This window comes from Lissotriton vulgaris, chromosome 10 (genome assembly GCF_964263255.1).
Source record: "Lissotriton vulgaris chromosome 10, aLisVul1.2, whole genome shotgun sequence".
NCBI lineage: Eukaryota > Metazoa > Chordata > Amphibia > Caudata > Salamandridae > Lissotriton > Lissotriton vulgaris.
The window spans coordinates 658812392-658831864 of NC_141698.1; the positions used below are offsets into that span (position 1 = coordinate 658812392).

At 43.8% G+C, this 19473-nt stretch overlaps 2 protein-coding genes across 5 annotated transcripts in view; one reads left to right on the forward strand and one right to left on the reverse strand.

The window, feature by feature from the left end:
- Nucleotides 1-1227, reverse strand: part of LOC147688648 (uncharacterized) — a 68351-nt gene extending 67124 nt beyond the window's left edge. Inside the window, exon 1 of the mRNA XM_086939811.1 lies at nt 972-1227. Within this exon, the coding sequence (XP_086795937.1) occupies nt 972-1227 (256 nt within the window). The remainder of the gene's footprint in view (nt 1-971) is intronic.
- Nucleotides 1-19473, forward strand: part of UBE3C (ubiquitin protein ligase E3C) — a 1218167-nt gene that overhangs the window by 13279 nt on the left and 1185415 nt on the right. The window lies entirely within an intron of this gene.

A 19473-nucleotide genomic window follows, 5' to 3' on the forward strand; every position in this document is an offset into this window, starting at 1 on the left:
AGGATTCCCTTTCCTCCTCCTGTCCTGCCTCAGTGACCATCAAAATGGTCGTGTCAACCCTGTCTTGGTGTGGCTTTAGGCGGTTCACATGGAGTACTCTGTGAGGACTCCTGGGAGTGCTGAAGTCTACCAGGTAAATAACTTTCCCCTTTTTTCCAAAATGAGGTAGGGCACAGTCCACTTGGAAGACCCCGTGCAGGATGGCCAAACAGGAGCTTAAAGGGATTAAAGACAACTCCCTTCTGAGGTACCTCTCTGTATGCAAACAAGAGGCATGGTAACAGAACATCCAATCTCCTTCTGAGCTTCTCTGGGAGTTCCATGATCATGCCCTTAATGGTCTTGTACCAAGCTATTAGTCTGGGGGTGATTAGGGGCAGTGAATTTGTAACTCACTCCACATTCACCCCACATAGCGTTTTGGCATGCGGACATGAAGTTTGTCCCTCTGTTACTGACCACCGCCTTAGGAAACCCAGCCCTGGTTAAAATGCCAACGAGGGCCTTTGCCACTGCAGGAGCAGTTACAGTCCTGAGGGTAATTTCCTCTGGATACCTAGTGGCATGGTCCACTACCACTAGAATAAATCTGTTTCCAAATGCAGTCGGAGGGTCAAGGGGAATAACCGTGTTGATCCCTACCTCATAAAGGGAGTCCCAACCACTGGTAGTGGGATTAACGGAGCCTTTGGTTGCAAGCCTGTCTTGCCACTGGCTTGACAGGTTGCACAGGTGCAACAGAACACCTTTACTTGTTTAGACATCTGGGGCTAATAAAAATGGTCAACCAACCTTTCTAATGTTTTGGTTTGTCCCAGATGTCCAGCAAGGGTGATGTCATGCGCTAAAGTTAAGATGAACTCTCTGTATACCTAGGGGACCACCACTCTCCTGGATGCCCCTGGTTTGGGCTCCCTGGCCTCAGTATACAGGAGCCCATCCTCCCAATAAACACTGTCAGTGCCACTGACATCTCCATCTTCTTGCCTGCAGCTTGCTGCAGACAAGAGTAGGGCATCTCTTTTGCTCTCGGCATAGCTCTTCTTCGGAGGTTCCCCCTGCATCAAGAAACTCTGCGATTTCAGGCCCAAGCTCCTCAGTTGCAGTTCCCTCCATAGGCATCAGGGCATCTCCCTGAGGAGACTTCACCCCCTTATCCTGTGACCTCTTAGAAGCTATGTCACCAGTCTTCTTGCTCTTCCTCTTGTTTCTGAAGTTTTGGGCCATAGTTTCAGGCTTTAATTCTTCTTGACTCCCCTGACAGCCCCAGTTGTCACACACCTACTCAGCGAGACTCAGCATTTCTGCATGAGCCTGCTTCACTACTTCTGCCCATGCAGAAGTCTCCAGATCATTACCTAAACAGACACTGTACTGGTATGGCAGGAGTCACAACCTCCTTCTTCTGGACAGTAACTCCCTCCCACGCTAGGTTCATCAAAGCCATTGGACGAAGCCTCTTCTCATTATCAAATTTGGTGAATAACACAGGGGTCATTTGGACTGGGAAAACAAGTTGAGCCACCATCATGTTGACACTGGTACCTGTATCCCTCAGAGTTTCTACTTCATTTCCATTGATGCGTGGCCTATACCTTGGTCTATACCTTTGCAAGCTTGGGGGTAAGACTGTGATGGCTTCAATACCCAGCCCTCCAAGGGAAACTAAAGTAGCCTCAGTGTAGCCTCTGGTCTTTCCAGAGTACACTTCTTCTCCCTTCCCAACACTAACTATCCACTTGGACTGCCCATCAGTGAGGGACTTCTTGGTGCATATTGCATTACCCTTCTTGTGCCCTGGCTGATTACAGTTATAGCATGTCCCAGCCTTCTTGGGGTCCCAATTTTTACCTTGGTACCTCTTTCCTTTGGACAGGGAAGAGTCTTGGGCCCACCCTTCTGAGAAGTCTTTTGGGGACCTTTAGAGAATGCTTGATTTTTACCAATATCAGTGCTCATCTCCTTCCTTTGTTGGGAAGTCTGTGCACCCTTCTTGGGGTCACCTCCACCTTTGGTCTTTTCTGCAATAGCCTGGATGTGACCCATCTATCTTCCTTTCTCACCTTCTCTCTGGGAGAGAACAGTTCAGAATCTACTAGGTGCGATCGCAATAGTTCTGTAATAGTTAGTCAGATTGTGTGCTTTCATCAACAAGTTATACAGCCCTTCATAAGTGTTCAGCCTTTTACCTTCTTCCCAGACCTCTAGTGCCTTGACTGAGGAGCCAACAACAAGTTTGTTTTTTTGCCTTTTTTGGGTCTCTCCAAACTTGACTTTTACTCCTCTATGGAGAGTACAAACCCTTCTGTGAGGGTTTCCTTCATGTGCTGATAACCCTCCGCCATATCCTCATTATGGGTCATATGTCTATCTCTGCCCTTCACTGAAAGTAAGTCCCAAAGTAGAGAGCCCTGGTGCTGGCAACTTACTCTCCTAATTTTGCAAGTTCTCGCAAAAGCTGCACACCACTTATCAATGTCGTCTTCATCACTGTACCTGAGCACAATCCCTTTGGAGATCTTGGAGTCAAAAGACTCCTCTTTATCCCTATTTACATTGCTGTCACCATCTTTGGGAACTAGGCCCAACCTAACCCTTTTTACGTCAAGGGCTAATCTCTTTTCCTCTAGTTCAACCTTTCTCTGCTACAGGGAGATTGGGCCAAGCTTGTCCTCAAGATGTCCTACCACTCTATCAGTAGGAGAGGTACTAGAGTGATTACGGTCACTTCCTGCTGGTGAGGGGGGTCTGGTGAAGGGTGCAGAGTTTTGGGTTTCACCTTCTTCCACAGTGTCTATTTGTGCTAGGAGGTTATCCTCTATCTTGACCTCAAAGGTATGACTCTCCTTATTCTGCTCTTCCTCGTAGGCACTAAGTGCCTTCTCGAGGTCCTCTTTCTTGGCAGTAGCTCTGAAGTTAATGAATCTCTGACAGAATATCGATGGACAGAAAATCGACCTACAAAAATATCGACGTCCAATCTACATAATGGTAAATACAAAAATAGCGAAAAAAAATATCAAACAAATATCGATGTTAAAAATATAGTTTTTTAAATGTTTTAATATTAATGTAAAATTAAGTAAATACATATAATTAAAAGAAATATAGTTAACAATATTAAAACATATTTAAAAATAATACCCAATACATATAATGCTAAAATAAATTAAACATATACATATAAATTACTATATACTTACTCCACATAGTGCAACAGTATGGAAAGCGTTGGATAGCGTAGGGGCAAAAATTACTATTCTCACTCCAGAGAGTGCACTAGCAGGGAAAGCGCTGGATAGCGTAGGGGTAAAAATTACTATTCCCACTCCAGAGAGTGCAACAGTAGGGAAAGCGTTGGATAGCATAGGAGTAAACATTACTATTCCCACTCCAGTGAGTGCAACAGTAGGGAAAGCGCCGGATAGCGTAGGGGTAAAAATTACTTTTCTGTGACGGGATAGGGGATTCAGGGGCTGGATATAAAGAAGAGTCCACTCCACGTTAATAATAATGACCAATTAATAATTACCAATAAATTAATACCAATAATTAAAAAATAATTATTACTTAATTAAAATTAAATTACTTCCCACCCTATTCCCCTATAAACCCACAACCCGCTACAGAACTAAAACACAAAATTTTATTACAAATATTTAATAATTCCTAAAAATTATTCAATTTACTATCATTAAATTACTACCCACCCTATTACCCTATAAACCCACAACCCGCTACGGTACTAAAACGCAAAATGTACTTTAAAAGAAATTACTAATTTCTAAAAAATGTATACATATATTTAAAAAAACACATGCATATAAAATACATACTAAATATATAACACTAATATAAGTATCGATATTATTAACATCGATAATTTAATTATCGATATTACTAACATCGATATTTGCAACATAGATATTTCTTACCCTAAGTTAATACCTCAAAGATGGCACAGTGCTCTCATATCATTTTTCTTGAGAGTGGAAAAAATGGGCATACTGAGATTCAGTCCATAATCCATTGTGCTTACTTTATCTAGTACGTTGGGGTCTTATTAAAAGTTACTAGGAACGTTTAAAGCCCTTTTATTCTAACTTTCTAAATCAGTGGAACTTGTGCTGTTGGAATGGGGGTCTTCACAGGGCCCTAACAATTCCAATGAAACTTTGCTTTAGAAAAATCTACCAAAAACTTTCCAAAGACAATATTGAGGATTTCTTCATGCACAGAAAAATATACTTAAAATCAAGTTGTACTGTGAAACACAAGTTCTAGATCCCAAAGCTGAAATGCCAATGTAGCAAGGTACTCATTTTATGTGGTACGGGAGGTCTTACCATGTAATATTGACACGACACCCAAAAGTGGACCTCTGATTAACGCTAGTAATCCATCTCTCAGTCCTGGTAGAGTGGCAAAGAGCAGATTGGCTTACTTAGAGGAGCATGTGTATAGCATTTTACAGTACCAACAGTGACTATACGTAATTGACACAGATTGAAAGAAATCCGACACCAATTTATGAAATTAGAGCATACTTTTATATAAATTTAGACACCAAAATTAAGTTAATACAAGGCGGATAACCAGAGTTAATTTTGAAAGTGTTCAAGAAATCATTCATTCATTCTTTATTTCGGTCGGTGGACCATAAAAGAACATACACAGATACATACAAATTTTGAAAAAACAGATTAAAATGTTAAAATCCAGATAAAACAAGATTGGATAAAGAATGCAGGTAGATTAAAAAGATCAGTCCGTATTAGATCCATTACTAATTCTTAAAAAATCTGTTTGTGCCCACCACATAGAACTTAAGAAACGGGATACAGCATAGACAATTTGGAGATCGGTGTTGTATTTTAGGAGCCTGAATGCTTCATTGCATTGTCGTGTACCTAGGTTCCTGTATAATTGGATCAACCATCTGTGTCTGGTTTTGTGGTATCCCGGACAAAAAAAGAATACATGGAGTTCAGTCTCCTCTCCCCTACTGCGGGCTGGACACCCCACTCTGCGCATTGACGGTATTGACCGCTACACTAAAATAGAACACATTACCAAGTTGTCCAAGACAGTGTGCCCGGCTGGGTTCACTGTAAGTAAATTCAATTTACTTTTACATGCATGGGTTAAACTCACAACTACCCCAGTATAAGGCGTCCCTCACTCCCAGTCCTGATGAGACCCTCATTCTAAGGGTCGAAACGCCGTCAACGCACTAGAAGGTGAACAAGACTCACACAGTGCCTATGATTGTATAGCTGCTGTCCTAAAATTGATTTAAATAATTGCTTTGAGTCATGTCTCCTTTTTGTAAATAGCCATTATTGAAACCTGTATAGCTCACTTAACTGTACACACGTTGTTTTTGGTTAGTTCACAAATCACTTGGGACACATTGCACTTTATATATTATATTGTATGTCGCAGTCAAATCAATGTTATTCATTTGTTATTTGAAATACAAAAAATACAAAAAATGGTTTGAAACTGGTATGATTGTGTTTCTCTCTTTTTGTTGCCACCCTCTCTCCAATACTTGGATTGTTATCAAGCCTTAGTCTATTAAGTAATTGATAAAGTGATATGCCACAGGAACCATTGTTTTCTGGATAAACGCATTACCCTGGTTCCGTTGTGGGTAGGGTTTCCCTTGTTCTCTTCTTTCGCATCCCTTGTTGGATGGCATTAAAAACCACCCGTAGATAGGGACCCCGGATGTTGGGTTTGGCCCGGAAGAGATCCCCTAGTATCTTGTCCAAACCGGCAGCTTTACCGGGAACTATTCTTCTTAAGGCATTGATAAACTCTTCCAGGTAATCTGCGAGGCAACTGGATTAAAGTTCAAGGGTGGCAGGGTGACTAGGGTCTGGCTTCTAGCCTCGGCCTCAGGTGAAGCGTAAAGAGCCAGGAAATGCTCTTTCCAACAGTCAGCCGCTCTATTTGGCTCTAGAGCCATCTTTCCAGTGCTACTACCTGTGGTTACAATGTTCCACTAGGTTTTCATGTCTTTGGTCACAAGGGCCAATTTCAGACTTTCCCATTGGTTCATTTCCCATGATGTTTTTGGAAGTGCAATGGTGGGTTTGAAGAGGTCCTTGCTATTTTTACTTTGGAATTACACTTAGATTTTATAGCCTCGATCAGGCCCTTATTTGCCTCCCGACAACTACCATTGAACCAGGTCCTCTTCAACTTTGTCCCTCCCCCCCTGGGTGCACACTGGCCAGTACACGTCCACCAGCTTTGCGGTTATGGACTCAGTAATCTTAGCAACATCTACTAAGAATGCAGCAATTGAGGAAGGAGCTACGACAGCAAGCAAGATGACCGCATAGTCTCCCGGCTCCGCTTACCTCCGTCTTTCGCTCGAAGATCCTGTCATCTATCCTGATATTCCGCCCCATATCCGTGTCTATGAACTAATCTGCAGTCCGATGGAGCAATCCCGAGACTTTCCCGACATCGTGGAGTAATGTCGAGGTTGGACTTGAGGCCTAACCCAGTCTGGAAGCCGGGGTCTCGAGTGCTGGTCCAGCCGGGTCCTAGTTGAACAACAGCGGACCGGTGAGGGCGGCAGGGTCCGGTCCATGGAACGTTCGACATCTTTTGGATTGCTTTGCTGCCGATCTGCTGCCTGGTCTCGTATCGAAGGTGAGGAGACGAGTGATGCCCGAGGCGGTGTGGCGGGGGTCCCCGACCCGGAGGCCTAGCGTTTGCATCGCCGGTGCCTTTGGGTTGGAGACTTGGCGCGCACGAACGCATGTTGACGATCTGTCCCTCACGGCTCATTCCTGCTCCGACTACTCTTCCCCCGGGGAGGGTGCCTGATGTTATGCGAAACCCGGCGGAGCGGGCTAAGTGCGGCCCGTCATTGCGGTTAGTGCTGGCAGCCCTCGAGGCACTTCAGGTGACTATGGAGGCCCAGGTCTGGAAACTGTTGTCGGCAGCGGATGGAATTAGAAGATCGGGACCGGACCCTGACTCGTTGCCCGGGACCCGGCGGCCAACTCTACTCCCGACTGACACCCCAGTGGTGCATTCAGACCCGGTGCATGGAGCTGTGCCTGCCCCTACAGAAGTGGAACTGATTGAGCATGCTGAGATCTGCGTATCGACTATATTGTCGCAATCTTTGGTTTCGCTACCAGCGGAACACTTGACTGCTGTTCCCACTCTGGAAACTTTTGATCAGAACTGTGTTGGATTGTGTTGCACCCCCTTCCCAGCTGGTCCATCAAGATGGCCGATGGGACAGTGTCTGGCCTTGGAGTCGGGGAGGGGTATCGTTGGAACCGGCCATCTACTTTGGGATTTGCCATCCTTTCTCCATCTAACAGACTGTATTTCGGCAACTTCTGTGTATATTTTGACAATTTGATGATGGGGCTCTACTTATCGGAAGGAATCGGCAAATTTGATTGACGGGGTCAAGGCTGAGACTGTTGTTTTGGGTTTCACACTGTGGTTTCATCGGTAACGGGATTGCTTCACTAGGTTAACGGAGACCGGGCGGGGTTTATAGTTTCCTCCGGTGTAATTTTCTATTGTGTTCTGCTCGATTGTGTCAGCTATGTGGGGGATTCTTTGTTAAGGCGGTGTGGGAGACCGGGAATGCGTACGATAAAGCCCTCCTCCATTTCTACTTTTAGTGTAAGGGTTTAGTTCTTCTTTATTTCCCTTTGTTCTTTCTATATTTCGGGTTTCAGTTATTTGGGGCGACAGGCACGCTGCTAGGGGGGTAGGCCGTAGTCATCTGCAGGGGTGCCGGGTGGGGGGTTGGGGGAGGGGATTTTTTGTTTTGCCTTTATTCTTTCTATGGCCTTTTTTCTCTTTCGTATCCTTCCTTTTGCCTTTTCTTTCGCTTCTTCCTTTTTTGGGTCAGCGTAGTGGGTCTACACTTCTGTCAATTATCGATTTTTCTTATCTGTGCCTATACTTTTCGCGGTATTTCAGTATCATTGGGCGGGCGCTTACCTGGTGCGAATTGTGATTGTATGCTTGTTTATCCTGAATTGTATGCCTTAGCGCCACAGTCCTAAATGAGATCGATCTAACTGTGGAAATCCTTTTATTTTGCCCGCCCTTTATGCGACTCTGTGATATTGTATGGCACCTGATCCTTCTATTTTTATATTGTAAAATGGAGCCTTTAGAATCCTGTCATTCGCATGGTATGCTTAATTGCCAGTTTTAACCAAATGTGTGGTACTTTCGCTTCCCGGGCTGCCGAGTCGTGTCCTAACTGACTTGCTGTGATGAAACTGATTAGCGGCCGGCCCTGGTGGTTGTAGGCCCATACTTGTAACTGGTTGAAGTAACAATAAAGGTTTCCCCCCCAAAAAAAAGAATGCAGCGATATCTGCTGACTTTTCAAGCATTGCCAGAATCTCAAGAATGGGTATAATAGCTTCGAATAGAAGGGCCATTTTTTGGGTGATTGTTCTATCCATGCCCACCTGACTTTGCGCCTGTCGTTGGTAAGTGTCAATCTATTATCGATTATTAGAGCTGGATCTGGGGTTCCCCCAATGGTTGGCAAACCCTGCCACACAGCCTGGTTTCTATTAGGATGTAATCTATAATAGAAGAGTGACCAACTCTGTTGAAGGTATGCTTCCCGGGAGAGTCAGAACTAGTTCGGCCATTGCAGGTTCGCAGGGAATATTTTAGGGTGAGTGCCTTAATCTGGAGAGCCAACGGTGCACAGGCCCTAATTGGGGAAATATTGGAATCCGGGATGGCCCTTAGCTCATCCTCCTCAGTGACAGGCATGCCATCAAGATCTTTCATTGGGTCGAATTGGCAGTTAAGGTTGCCCCCCCCCCCCCCAACCACCATATCGTTGTTAGAAAAATTAGAGAGCAGACCATCAAGTTGATATAAGGTCGGGGATTCTTGGCCGGTCCTCACTGGCCTAGAATAGACGTTAACTAAAGCTAGTTTAAAATTCGGTGTAAAGGTCAGCTGGATGCATCAGGTGAGCAATGATACACCGGGGTTACAGTGTAACCTAGATGCAAATCCACCCACGTACAAAGCCCCCTGGAGGGTCTACCCCGTCCCCTGGATACAGCTGGTATTTCGAATGATGCAAACCCCAGACGTGTGGCTTCCTCTGTTGCCCAGGATTCCTGAATCATACATATGTCAAAAGTATCCACAAAGACCCCCCAATTGGGGCAGCCTAGTTTGCTCTTAAGACCTGGCCCGTTCCATGATAGAACCTTAAGTTTGTTTGGTACTCTTTGGTTAGCTGTGTAGCCACCTTGGACATCATGCACCAGTGGAACATCTGGCTCTGCCGGTGCAAAGTGGCACTTGCTCAGTGTCTATGGATGCTACTAGGTTGGACCTATTAGCTGGGTTACCAGGGGTTTCCGGTAAACCAGGCAGGTGAATAAGGGCATATGGAATGGGCAGTAAAAGGATCTTTATTCAGGGGCAATGTGTTCTACTTGGGGCTAGAGGTTACTGATATGCCGCTTTGCAGTGTAGGAAGAACAGCAGAGGCGGGATACACATTTGCAGGGTTAACATTAAGATCATTTTTAATGGACCTAGGCACTTTGGTTATAACATCCACAGCCTTATCCGCTATGGCTACTCTCTCCTGCCATCCTGAGAACCCTCCCAGCCTCAAGTCAATCAACTTCTTCCAGAACCCCTAATCTGTTTGCCAGGGGCAGATTAAAAATGTGTGTTCTCGAGTGAAAAGGTCCCTGTCCCAGTGTTAACTGATTCTGGTGCCAATCATTCTGTGGGTGCCAACATGTGTCTGCCCAACTAAATCAGCCTTAACGGTCTGGGGCATTTGTCAGGGCATGTGGATCCCTAGTGTAGGTGGAATTGGATGTGTTCTTGTCATCAGGATTGAATATACCTCTATGAGAGAGTTTTTTTATATCTTCAAAATTAATTCCTCTGGTTGGGGCCTACCCAACCTGATGGCTTGATACCTAAAGAGAGAAAAAATATAAGGGAAAAGAAGCTGTTGTGTGCCAGGGTTCTGGAGCAATGGATAAAAACTGAAGTAATCCAGGGGCTTTTTGATGTGAAGTTTTACATTTGGCGCAGATTGTAACATTTTTAACAAAATCCTCTTCATCTTCTGACATTCCAGGTCACCAAAACCATCAGGTTAACAGTTGTTCAGTATTTCTTATTCCTCGATGACCGACACTGAGAGATTCATAGCATTCTTGTAAGGTTCTTTTTTGTAGGGATAGAGATGGAAGATGCCAGGTTCAGCGAAAAAGGTATAATCCAGCCTTCCTAAGTAATCTGTACTCCTCCAATTCTCATGTTCTTTCCAGAGGTACTTGTTGCTGTGCTTGACAAATCCTCTCTCAGAAGGATGAGATAACCATTTTAACTTGTTAGGCTGGAATAATGTTATGTTTATTAAATAGAGCTCATGGCTGCCACAGCAGGACTTCCCAGTGCTAAAAAACCCTACAGGAACGTGGCATAAGAGACGATGTGTGTAACTGGTGAGAACAGTCAAGTTTTCAGTTGCTTCCTGAAGATCACTTCAGTAGGACACAAGCGCAGGTGAAACGTAAGCCTGTTTCAAAGTTTAGGGGCCAGTTAACTGAAGGAGGGGCCTCCTTGTATGGCCCTTTTAATTCTAATGGCAGAGGCCAGCATTACGTTAGAGGACTAGAGAGCCCTAGATAGAGTATATATGGTTGAATCAGGTGCCAAATATAGTGTAGGTCTGTGTTTGCAAAAGCACGATAGCAAAACAGAGAACCTTGAATTTAATTTGTCTGGTGACCAGCAACCAGTGCAGGCTGTTTAGATCGGTCAAGATGGAATTATGTTTTGAGACCTACTTATGCAGTTGAGTTGGGCCGCAGCATTGTGCATTCTTTACTTCTCAATAACGTACAGGAAATTCCAAGATACAGGACGTTCCCGTAGCCCACAACGAGAAGTTATAATTGCTGGGAACACAGTTTTCTTAGTAGGAGGTGGGAGAAACTGTAGACCTTTCTTAAGGCACCCTATGAGATCAAAGCAGCATGAGGTCAGAGCCCTTATTTGATGGCCTCGGGTTAGATTGTGTTATAACAAGATGCCCAGGTCAGGTTTTTCACTATTTAATTATGAGTTTGGAAGATTGAAAAGACACTAAGGGGCCCATTAGCATGGCGGGCGGATCGACACCGCCTGACCGGCGGTGGTGATCCACCCGTGAAAACACCCCGCTGGACGGCCTTTTACCCCCGCCACATTAGCATGGTGGTTGTACCGCGGTGGACGGTCTTTCCACCAGTAGGCAATAGTCCTGATTGCCTACCGGGCGGAAAAGGTCCATGATTTGGTGGCGGTGCCTTTTAGGCACCGCCATCCATATTAGTCTGTGGCATTTTCAATGCCTTTCCATGGCAGAGACTCTGTCATGGAAAGGCATGCAGGTTTTGCTTCGGGGGCCCATTGCGGGCTTTCAGGGGGGTGGTAGGGTGGGGGGGCTGCACTTGGGGGGTACGTATGGTACCCCCCAACATTGGCATCCACAAGGTGAGGCACCGCGCGGTGCCTGTCACAATGTGCATGCCAATGCACAACATGCCCCATCAACATTGTAGCGGGTGCTGCTTACAGCACCGCCCGCCACAGTGCTGACTATGCGGGCTGCGACTGCCAGGGTGACCGCCATATCCTAATCTGCGGGACCGCCACACCCCTGGCAGCTGGTCCCAGCACCGCTAGGGTGGCGGGCGGATCCTAATGGACCCCAAAGCGTCTAGCCACCAGGCAGTGGACCAGACATTGAGCTGGTTCCCTACCTCCATCACTTCATCTTTTCTGCCATTTAAACCTCAGCCAGTTAAGGCCCATCCAGTTGGCCACAGTGGTTAGACTGTTTCTCAATTGGGAGTAATTATTCCCTGAATCTTGTATAAGTGAAATCCCAAGCTAAATGTTATTAGCATAGGTGAGAAATATAAAACCAAAAGATTGTATAATACCTGGCAGATGGAGTCCATATACATTAAAAACAGTAGGATTTAAGGAGAAACCCTGAGTGACACAGATGACACTGGTAGAGTAGTAGATGCAAAAGGTTCAGCAGAGACTTGAAACTAAGCATGCCATACCAGGGCATCTTTGCCGACTCCACAGTCGAGTAGTTCCACAGACTTGACTTATGAAACACTGTAGCAAAAGCAAAGGCACTAGAACAACCCAGTCTTCCCACAAGAGATGGGTAAACAATATATATAACAAAGCACTTTTGAAGGAATTATTTGTGGGATTATTTACACCTTAATTGGTTGAGGTTTGTCAGTAAGATCCAAACTAAGGTAATGTCAATGAATGAAATAAACTCAAATGAATATGTGTACTCTTGTGCTTGAATTAAAATACGTATACTGGTATAGTAAAATATGCAGCAGATTTGTTCAACACTAACAGTCAACTATTGAGTTGTGTAAATTTCACATCAATACAACATAGCAAAAGTACATGTGCAGTCAGATACAACTTATTTAGAGAGTAATATCAATAAGAATAAACCAGCTAGAGCAGAAAACTTAACTGAATGTTTTTTAGCCAGTAATCTAGTTAGGTGTAAAGCACCACTCAGCCTAATCATTTAGACTCTAAATTAAGAGTACATTAAAAATTTTAAGCAAATTTTCAAAAGACTGATGTGGAGTAGAAGTCGATGTTTCAGTCTCTTGGGAAGAAATCCATGAAACCATGCTCAGTACAGTAATTAGAGAGTAGGATACATACAAGAACAGAAAAACAGAAAGAACATAGATACCGCAAAATGGGTTTAAACAGTTTTTGTTACAGAACTACAATTAATTTTGAGAGTGCACTAGAGCATGCCAAACCTGAAAAGTGTAACACTGCACACTTGGGGGTCTATTAGGATGTCAGGCGGTGGCACCACCGCGGAGCTGGCAAGGCGGAAAAACACCTTTTTCCGCCCGCGAGCAGCGGCACTCACGTCCGCCATATTAGTATAGCAAAACATAGGTCATCTCCCGTCCGCCGCAGAGCGCCGTGCACCGCCATCAAAGTGCGCCCGCCACCGCAACGGTGGGAGCCAATGGAGACTCACCGCCGTGCGGAATGACATCCGCCCGCTCCACAAATTAGGATGGCCCAAACAGGCAGACGCACCGCAGCGGAGACACCGCCCAACCAGAGACGACGGAAACTCGACAGCGGAGCATGATAGCAGAGACCCGGTCCTCTCCACCCGGTCATGAACGCCATGGACCCAGCCCTACATATGCATTCGGTGATGTACCTGCTACAGCACTACCATCAAATGGGCCGCCGCCGCAGGTACGCAACTACACAAATACAACACACAACACACAACACACAGGCTGACACAGGGTCCGATTCCGCCACAGACACCCTGCTGGGGGTTACAACACATCCACAAGGGTACCCACACATGACCCACCTGCCACCAAGTTGTAGTGTAGTTCCTATTTTCCCAATAGGCCCTGCGCATTGGAATAACATAAACAGTAGTATCGATGTAGAAGTGCGGATCTTCCAGGCCTCCAGTGACTATGCTAAACTTAATTGGGTTTGTTACCAACTAGCTCAGAGGTCACTGGAAACTTTCTTGACTGAAATAGGAAGTGATCAGCTTCCCTGGCACAGACAAGAAGGGATTCAGTTTTCCAACAACCGTGCAACATGACAACTTTGCTCCTCAGATCAAGAGTCAATCTCTAGGGTCGTGTGAAACAATAGACAGTTATTTTACTCAGTCAGGTTGGTGCAGTTTACTTCCACAATATGTAGAGAATAGAGAGACGGGCGTTTGTCAATAAAGGGTTAACATTTATTGAACAGTCTTTCTTCTCATACGAGAGAAATGAATTGCCACAATTGCAAGACTTGTTATTATAAAAAGTACGTACAGTAAGATAAGTATTGCGAAATAATACTGTAAAAGCATTGATATGGTTTCTTAGCCATACAATGGTTTAAAAGTAATAAAACATATATACATTCATATATACATTAGGCTAAAATACTCAACTAGTGCTTCTAACTACGCCTACCCCAGTGTGCCTGACCTAAGCCTAACACGTGGAAGGGGAGTAAGTAAGTAGCTTTAGTTTAAGTTGGTTTTGCCAAGGTTTGCTTCAAGAATTCTCACTAAGGGTTTAGTCAACACCATACCTCTGAATAGAATGATGGAGGTCTGGTATCTCCTTCAGGGAAACTCTGTATCCCAGTCACCCGCAAGGGTAGACCAGAAACGCTGGAGCTGGATTTCTCAGCAGGAGAAAGGCAGCGTCTCTTCTTCAGCGCGTCGAGGAGGAGAAGGAGGGGGGACAGCGTCCGCGGGCAGCTTGCATCTGCTGGGCTCTTGCAGAGGACGGCTGTTCAGCTCCTAAGTTCACCACGCCATCGTTCGCCAGTTAGCAGCGATAGCAGTAGCGATAGCAGCTATGGTATCATCAGCATGACAGCTTCTTCAGCAGCAGCGAGATAGCTGGCAGCATCAGCTTCACCAACAGCAACGAGACAGCGTTTGCTTAAGGCAACGTTGGTAATATTTATACCTGAAAGGTGCCTTGTTTGACGTAAGTTTGCTGGACATAAGACGTCAATAAAGATGTCACTTAGGAAGTGATCGTCTATCAGTGCTCATTAGAGTTCTATTACTAATCAAAACACAGCAAGCGGGGATTTCCAGGTTTGCTGAGTTTTTATCTTGTTGAAGAACTCAGAGTGTTAATCTAGGAATCTCAGATAGTGACTTCTGCTCTGTCATTGCACTAATTGGTTGCAAAGGAAGTGGCAGAGAAAGCTATTCTGGAATGTGGCTCTGTTCGTGTGAGGCCAGAGATGAGTTACTGAATATTGCACTTGAACGGTTATGCCAATATAGGGAATAAATGGATTTATAGCCGAATAGGGGCATAAGGTCACAGTATCGATCAGTATCCTAGATAAGCACACAACACCCACTCCACGAATTCATGTCCATCAAATTACTAAAACTAGAGCAATAAGATGCATGTGTAACATTGCCCACCCCAAAATACATAAATGCATTTGAAATAGGCGTATTTGTAATACGTGAAAATTTAGGTACTGTACGTTTTTGAAGCATAGAAATCATTCAAAAATTATAGCATATGAAATCAATGAACGATTATGCAAAAAGAATTACACATGAAATATCTCTGAAACAGAAGAAGGGCGAGATAAATCATCACATATAAATGCATTGCAATAACATGTGCTAGAGGCTGGTGTAAAGTTATTATGTCTCTAGATGTGTTTAGAAATAGAAGTTTGAAGCTTCTGTTCTCTATGAATAGTTTTTACCTTAAGCAAAGAATTTTTCGTGCCAGAAAAAGGGTGAATATTAAAAAGTGTTCAATTCAAAAGAATTATTGCTTGAACGGGAAAAATAGAGTTCCAACGCTTTAGCAGTTTTTGTTGTTCAAAACTGAAGGCCGAATTCAGAGTTCATGGGAACGCTGTATGTCGGAAAGCTTCTCTAAAGTTATTGTTTCTGTTCGGGTGAGAACATCCTATCAGACAGGCTCTCAAAGAATTGGTCTACAAAATCAGGTGACAGTTCAACCAAATTCGATAGTGCTGTGACTTGGCAGGTGTGAGAATGATTGCTGTCATCATAGTCGGGATCAGCAATGCTCACAGAAGGTCGTACCTGGATGATGTTGCTTTTGTCACTCGCTCCACTGTTACCACCTAGTCATAGCACAGGAGTCTCAACGAATGCCGTCATCAGGATTGGTAGCCGCTGGGGACAACACAATGCGTGAGCCGTTATCGGACTTAGCAAAGTATCGACGTCCATTGGTACTGCTGATAGAAGTGAAAGACAGATGTCCAACACGCACTCATCTCCGCATAGCATACATCGAAGTACCGGTAAGATACAGTTCTGCCATATAGGTCTGAATGAAAGGAACCAGGTCATGTTTAGATCTCTCAGCCTGGCCAATCCAAGGACTTTAGTTATTCTGTCCCGGTAGCGCATTGCTAGGATTGTCTCTTCCATTCCCATAGGAGCTATGTCTGAGCTTTGGCTTGCCATAACGAAGCAGGACGGTCAAAAATAAAATGCCTGCTACAAGTCCCAAAAATAGGAGTATGCTGCCAAAAACAGATTCCCAGAATTGCTTGAAATGGTGTTAGCAGTCCCGTAAAAATCGTCTTAAATATGCCTGGGATGCCTGTGGCACTAGACATGTTAAGGAGTTGGCTCAACATTTATCCGAAATGCACGGGGCAATTTGTTGATAAAAGGTCATGAACCTCCGTAGCTGTCCTTGCAACCAGAAGATCATACGTCTCTTTTGATGATGTTATGGGCACTGTTGTCTGCAAAAGCACAGACTTCATTTTGCTTAAAGTATCAATTCGTATAAAATAGAGATTCAGACGAGGCCAGATGGGAGTCTCTGTGTCTGCAGGCCCGCTCGGGAACAATGCCTGCATACAACATTTGACCATGGATGTTACGCTTACTAGATAACTTTTCCCTGGAACAAGGCCACAACATCTGTGATCCGTTCTAAGAATGTAACTCCCGTTTGCAAGTTGCATAAAGAAGGGCTCTATCTGAGTTGCAGGTGTGACAAGCTGGTGGCATGAAAGGTTGTTAGAATTACCTTCACAGGCTCCATGTAAATTAATACCCTGGCACAAAAGTATACCGCTTAGTGAATGTTTACAGTTTTCACCACTAAGAAATACATTTTTGTCGCTGTCACTATAGCAAGAATGTGTGTATGGTAATTTCCATTCTGATTTTACATATCCTTTACCAAATCGTTCATACTGGCCAGTAGGTATGTATTCAAGGCACTTTTTAAATCGGAAAGTTGTTATCGGAATAGTGATAATTCTGTGTATTATCCATTCAATGACAGGACTCTCTGACATTGTCAATGGTAATCTCTCAAGTTTTTCGATGCTCAGGATTGTATAGTCTGCTCCTTTCTGTGCCAAACTGATTTGTTTATTAGCGTCCAGCCCAATTGTACAATAGAACGTAATTGAGATTGGCCATGTTGTAACATTAGCAAGTCTCTGTCTATTATGTCAAAGGCAGAAGATACAATATTGTCCAACGAATATATTCTGGAGGACAGAGTCATTAACCCATTGTCCACTACAGAAAGTGATTTTTCCAAATTAATACGATCAATTTCTCGTATTTTTTCTGCTGTTTCAATTTGTGTGACTTTCCAAGCCTCGTTGTACGCAGCATAGATACTGGTCGCTATGAAACGCTTTTGACGCTGTTTGCGTGGTCCAAGAATGAAATCGCGCATATCAGCACCATCTTTTAGTAAAGATAAGTGTTGCTTAATTTCAGCCAGTGTGGATGTTCCTAACCATTCGAGGCAGAGTTTGCCTACACTGTATGTTGTTACTATCCCTGGATGTTGTCTCTGGGAGTATCTAGGGTCTTGTCTGGTCATTTTTAACCCCTGTGTTTTGTTCAGGAATCTATCTTGACAGTTGTTTGTGTCTGTAGGCCAGATTAACCACTTTTTCCAATCAGGATGTGTTCTGTTAAAATGTAAAATATGTGAAACATCTAACTCAATATCTGTAGTTGTATTTTCAGGTATTGGCTTTGGAATAGACGGTGTTTTAAGGTCTTTGATCTTAGCTAGGCCAAGACAGGATGTTTGGTGAATTGTGTCATTTAAAAACATCATTTCTTCTGGTATCATGCAGGTTCTGAATAGTGCTAGTGCTTGTACCTGCCAATCTTTTGTACCCCAAATGGTTTTCGTTTCAATGTTATTTTTCCAATAATCAAAACCAAATGTCATCATTTTTTCATAAAATGCTTCTGAATATATCAATTTAGAATTTGTCAGCATTGTTTTCATTCCTGTTTTATCTAACAGTTTGTAATAAAACGTTTCTGCATCACTGGTGTTAAACCCTGAGAAGTACTTGAATTTCTCAAAGAGTGTCTTAGAACTGCTTTTAGGTGGTGTAGCACAATGTTCCCATTGTTTATACATAAAAACATTTCTAGGCTGTGCAGATTTATGCAAGTAATGATCACCATAATGTGTGTAGCAGAATAATTGCTCATAACTAGATGAACCTTGTAAATAATCATGTTCTGTGAATCTAGCTGACATTACTAAATCAGACATCATGTCATTAATACTGTTAAAGTCCCAATCATCAGAGAATGTACTGGGTTTTACAAAGTCACTTAAGGAAACCTTCAGTTGATGAGGATACTTCAGGATCTCGACCGGGCCATAGATCTCATAGTCAGTTTTCTCCCATACTACCCCACCGGGTATTGGAATGGCTGTGACATTTACTGTTGACAGTTCTCTTTTCTTCATGTGGGATGGTCTGTGTGGTTTGAGGACTAGGTTGATGTTCTTACTTGCTGTGTCCATTGTACTATATTTTCCCTCAATGAATTTTCCCAAACAAAGTACCATGATGAGCCAAAGCAGGAGGAAAAATACACCTAGACCGAACCAGAACTCTAGCCAAGGGGAAATAAGGTAGATTTCCTTCAGTTGATGAAAGAGTTCCTTTGCTTTTTCTTTAAAAGTCTTTTTTGTTTCTGGCATCACTTCGGGGTCGTTTTGATCTTCAGAGAAGTTGTCGAAGTTGATGAAATAACCAGAGGCAGTTCTGTCAATTGTTGGGATTGTTCTTTCAATCTGTCTTTCGGTAGCATTTTCTGATGCCACATTATTGTAGACTGGTGTTTCTTGACGAACTGTTTCAATCTGTGTCTCAAGAGGCACGAGTTCCATGGCATTATTGCATAGTCCTTCTCTGTGTACTGCAGGCTGATCGAATGTGATTAGTCTTTCAGTTTGAACCTCTTGGATTGTTGCAAGTTTGGGTATTCTGTTGTTTCTCGGAAGTCCACTGGGCCTACTGTTGATTATAGGCCACATGGTTGTGGTTTTACCAGGTCGATAGACACGATTCTGTTCTCCTTTTTACCAGCAAGGGGCGGTAGTACTACTGATCTTGTTCCGGTGACTGCCAAGACAGGTACTGCTTTTCTGTAAGAAGGCCCAAATTCCTTCTTCACCGCGATTTTTTTCTCTGACTAGATCCCCAATCTTTGGAATCCAGACAGGCCTTGCTGGGGCTGTTGCTTGTGGTGCCTCGTCAGTGGTAGATGGCTGTTACTTTAACTTTATGTTGCTTAAGGATTTACTTGTTTCATTCAGTTCCTGTAAAACAGCCAAACGATCTTTGATGTAAAAGTCTGTTGTTTTTTCTTGTACCACTGATATCTGACTATCGAGTTCCTGAATGTTCATTCTAATTCCGAACAATAGTTCGTATGGGCTGAAACCTTTTAGAGATTTTCTTGGCAAATTGTTAAGACTGGACTGGACACTTATTAGATGTTTGACCCACCCAGCGCCTGAACCTAATTCCTTCGCTGTTATAGATCGCTTTATGTCTCGG